Source organism: Limulus polyphemus, unplaced genomic scaffold, assembly GCF_000517525.1.
Source record: "Limulus polyphemus unplaced genomic scaffold, Limulus_polyphemus-2.1.2 Scaffold1921, whole genome shotgun sequence".
Lineage (NCBI taxonomy): Eukaryota > Metazoa > Arthropoda > Merostomata > Xiphosura > Limulidae > Limulus > Limulus polyphemus.
This window is the reverse complement of record NW_013667531.1, coordinates 116,825-121,840: the sequence shown is the minus strand read 5'-3', so window position 1 is coordinate 121,840 and position 5,016 is coordinate 116,825. Positions and strand designations below refer to the sequence as shown.

General features: G+C 29.1%; 1 protein-coding gene across 1 annotated transcript in view; it reads left to right on the top strand.

The window, feature by feature from the left end:
- The window catches only part of LOC106465361 (regulatory-associated protein of mTOR-like), a 79,816-nt gene that overhangs the window by 7,118 nt on the left and 67,682 nt on the right, over positions 1–5,016 (top strand). Inside the window, exons 2-4 of the mRNA XM_022393238.1 lie at positions 373–379; positions 1,976–2,136; positions 3,818–3,898. Of these exons, the coding sequence (XP_022248946.1) occupies positions 373–379; positions 1,976–2,136; positions 3,818–3,898 (249 nt within the window). The remainder of the gene's footprint in view (positions 1–372; positions 380–1,975; positions 2,137–3,817; positions 3,899–5,016) is intronic.

Below are 5,016 nucleotides of genomic sequence, written 5' to 3'. Positions count from 1 at the left end.
GTGACCCGTATGGAAAGGGTTAATGGCTAGTAATTTTAAACTATTATGCCATCATTTTATAGTAGACCCATATGCATATGCCTTTTATTCTTGTGAGTGTACAAGCAGGGACTAGAATTTGAATAATTGAATACACAAAAATGTTGGTCTCTGTGTATTTGAGTAGCAAACTAGTTGAAATTCTCATTACTAGTCAAAAGATTCAATTTAAAGTGACCCTTCTTGAAAGGGTTAAAGTGTGCATTTTATGACATTTTACAAAATGCCATTCAACATGATATTATGTTTTTGATTTTACAATAATCTGTGGTACAAGAGAGTAAATACCAGGTACAACATACATGGATACTGAAAAACTGTATATGCATTTAGGAGGAAGGTGAGTGAAATTGCAAAATGTATAATGGACAAAACGAAAATATTTTTATTTTTCACATGAACATCAGAGTTCAAAGAACACGTACAATTTTAAGTATACTGCAAAAGATGAAGATGTATCATTAATGTCTAGTTGAAATATATAATCAATAACACCTCTTTGATTTGCAACATTTTTTCATTCTGCTGGATTTTTTTATGTGTAACGTAGACATTTGATCACATGAACATCACTTTGTACTCTAACTTGACAGAATCTGAGTCAAACTGACATCAGCAATTCACAGACATATCTTGATTATGTAACACATCTGATTTTTTATGTACAGCAGATTTTGTACATTTTACTAATAGCTTGCCACATTTACTGTAAATACATATAATAAATTTGGAATTATAGTCAATATTCCTTCTCCAGTACCGGGTCAGTCTATTGGACTGACCCAGTGCACATTTGGTTAAATACAAAAATTGGCCTGAGAGTATCTATTTTGCAGGTTAAATGAACATATAATAATAAAAAATTGAGAGGGATGAGTATGTTATATTAAAAGAATTTTTGAAAATGCAAATAAGCAAGTCGTGTGACAATTAAAGCCAATGTTAAAGTCATGGTGGAACTACATTTTAACACTGTTTGGCATTTCAACTGAAAATTGCTTGCTTTTATGAATGGTATGTAACAGCTCTTTCCAATGCAAAATATTCATACACTCAAAGCATAATATAGATATGTTCAGATCAAAAATTTAGAACTTCCAAGACATGGATATCCTTTGTACTTAATGGTATTTGAAAACAAAGGGATATGGATCAACTTGAAGAACAGGACTATCCAGAAAAAAAGACCTGCAACAACTTGTACAACTGTCATAAGCAAAGTGTAGCATCTTATAACAGGTGAGAATTCCTGAAAACTAATTGTTTCCATGACATATTCATTCAATCAATTTCACTCGTTAACCAGATAGAGAATGAAATGGGTATTCATGCTATTACTAAGACATACTGGTTAAGTCACTGAATGCAGTGCTTCTCCATTTCTGTGTGATAAGACCATTGATATAAGTGCTGGTAAACCATCATACTCATACACTAGCTGGATTATGGGAAGTCTGCAGGGAGAAGTGGTGTAATTTGAACATGACAGCCTCATAACGGAACTTATAACAATGGAAAATATGCTGCAGGTTTATTGTCAAGATGCATAGTTGTAAGACAGAACATGACCAAAAGTGATTACATGGACTGTAACACCGTGGTGAGGCTTCAAAATCTTTTATATAATGTACTCAACCTCTGTATGTATACAGTAGATTTACATTGTATATGTATACAGTTTTACATATAAGTAATATTTCAAGTAATATTATCCATAAGCAAGAATGAGGTATATAAGTCATTAAATCTTGCAATATTGAAAGGCATGTTTGTGTGTTTATATATATTTTCACTAGCATAAAAAAAAGCACATTATACATTCAGATACTTGTGTTGCTCTGGATTTAGTTTCTTGTTTTTTTTTCTGTGGGTTTCAGTATTTTTTGTTTAACATTTTCTGAAAAAAGAAATAATTATCTTAATGTACACTTCAAAGATCCTGTGTCAATGGCACCTCATAAAGCTCTGGAAACAATTGGTAGTAACCTGTTAAAGCAGTATGAACGGTGGCAGCCTCGTGCTCGTTATAAACAATCTTTGGACCCAACAGTGGAGGAGGTAAAAAAACTATGTACCTCATTGAGGAGAAATTCAAAGGTTTGTAGTATTAATACAAATTTTATTATTATTTTTATAATTTTTCTTTATATAGACATTCATATATCTAATATGCAGCATCTAGGAAAAGTAACTTTGAATTTTTGTATTGTGATTTTTTTTAAGTTAGACTGTTTCTTTAGATTTTTCATTATCAGTTACATAATTATTCTCTAAGGATAAGAACATTTATGAAGAAAACAACTGTTTGAATATTAAAAATAACTGACATATTTTCAATAAAGTTAATAATTTTTTAACTTTTTTATTTGCAAGAATTATGTGTTGCTTGCAAAGTTTGGGAAGGAAAGTATTTTAGTTTCAAGGATTTAAGTTTTTTATTAGTAAGTTAACTTTTTTTTTGGGTGTATTTGATTTAGTTGCCTATAATTTTCTATAATATGAATATTGTGACTAACAGTAGAAACTGATTAATATTATAACATTGACTAAATTGCTAACTGAAAAGACTTGCGTAGAGTTGGACCATTGTGATACTTACATGTATAAAGTTGCCTAATAGTTATAGCATTAAAGCATTATGTGAGCTAGGCCTGTTTAACCCTATTCAGACTGGGGAACACCTCTCAGGTGTTAAACACACACATGGATATCAAACTTCAAAATTTATGTAAAAATAATAATTCTAACTTTATTGTAACAAATCTTTACTAAAATATTTTAGAATTTATATTTTTTTCTTCTGCAGATTTATTTAGTGTAATTTGCAAGAATGAAACTTTTCAAACTTACATTACTGTACAGTTTAGAATAGTCTTGTATGTAAAAACATTTTTATAGATTTTGTTTGAAATTTTTCTGCACATCCCAAAGCACAGGATTATATTTGATAAGCAGCTCTTACTTTTTATTCCTTACCTGATTTTTCTTCTTCATCTTTTCTGATTTTATTAGCACAATGTTTTGTTTATACTGTTTTGTGACTTCCCACCATGTGACTGAATAACAATAAGTAATGAAACTCTGTTGTGTTCTTTGTGATTTATAGCCAGAAGCAGTGAGTACTGCAATTGGCAAAATAAAGTATTAAAATAAATGTTAATGAATATCAGTCAAGTTGAAACTAGTTGGATACATATATGTAACGTTCTTATCAACATTAAAAAAATTGAAATTCTAGTACAAAATGAAGTGTTTTTAATGTTTTTTCGAAACAATGTTTCTCACAATAGGTTTTTGAAATTTCACAGCATACAAATTATAGGAAAGGTAAATAAAATTGTATTATTGTTTTAAAACCAGAACTAGATATTGTTCAGTAAGTGTCTTTTACGTTTCATGCTATTTAATTAAGTATTTTAACTATGAGAAAGAAAAACAATAAGTATATGAGTAACCTTCCCCCCAAAAAGTCTGAAAAGGATTAATCAACATAAAAATGACAGTAGACAGTATGTACATGTTACAATTATCACTGGCTTATATTCTAATTGATCCAACAAACTGTTGTTATAGACTAATGCATACAATTTTATCATAAAATTATTCTGTAATATAAAGCTTTTTCCTTTGTCCAAAAATGATTCACTAGATAAGCCATCTTGTACAGTTACTAGTTTTGAAAATATACTTTGTTGTGAGTTTCCAGACAAGCTCACTAATGTGTTAAAATACTTCAAATGTTGAAAGTGGGATTACTATTTCTGCATGTATCTTTTAGGATGAACGTGTACTCTTCCATTTCAATGGTCATGGTGTTCCAAAGCCCACTGTGAATGGAGAAATTTGGGTATTTAACAGGGTAAGTTTAAATACCATTAGATAGAGCAGATAGTAAACTATTTAGTGGGTCAGGTCCCAGACTGATAAATTTTTGTCAATTTCTGCTGTATTCTTTACAATTTTTAGCCAGAAGCAACGGGTACTGCACCTGATGGATAAAGTATCAAAATAAATGTTACTGAATATCAATAAAATTTAAACTGGTTGGATATATATGAAATGTAAATTTCTGATTAATTTTTAAAATATTGAAATTCTAATGCAAAAAGAAGTGTTTTTTAATGTTTTTTCAAAACAATGCTTCTCACAACAAATTAATAAACCTAATTAGAGTGAATATTGTGTATGTTTAGAAAACAAACTGCTTGTTTAGTCCACCATACATTAAATATAAATCTAATAAATTTTATTTTGTGAGCATAAATATCAATATTTATATTTACTTATATAAGTGGCATAGATTATGAAAACTGTGATGAGGTGTACAATATAATTTGACATGAGATAATCTAATGTTTAAAATTTGCAGTATGTTTTTCGACTTAACTTTATGAACTGCATTATCAGTTTTGAATATATGCCTCAGAATTTTTTAAAGTCTGTGAAACATAACTAAAAAAAAATTGAGATGGTTTTATCTAAAATGTAAGAAGAAGAAGGAAGAAACAACAAATAAGCTAGCATGGCATATTGTCTTAGTTTGGTACTTTCTATTTAAGATGCAAAACATCAGTTTGTTTCTTTTACAATTATATAAATTTCAACAGAGTTCTTAGTGCTAATAGACTGATCATATAACTAAGACTTTATGTAGGATAAAGATTAGACCATTAAAAGGATATTTTCAGTCATATTCACCCTGACTTTGGATCATCTTTTCATAAATATCTTTATTATTAGGATTGTTATCTTTTCTTATGTCATCAAAACTATAAATTTTAGCATTAAATATAATCAAAATATTTCTTAAGATTGAAAGGTGAATATATTTATTCTCTGCACAGCTGAGTGGCTTGTGTGTTTGTGTATAAAAACTATGTGTACATATACATATATATATGTACACACTGAGTGGTCACAAGTAAATAGACACCTAATTTTTCATCATTTAACTAATTTGTGTTCACAGAGCATTAT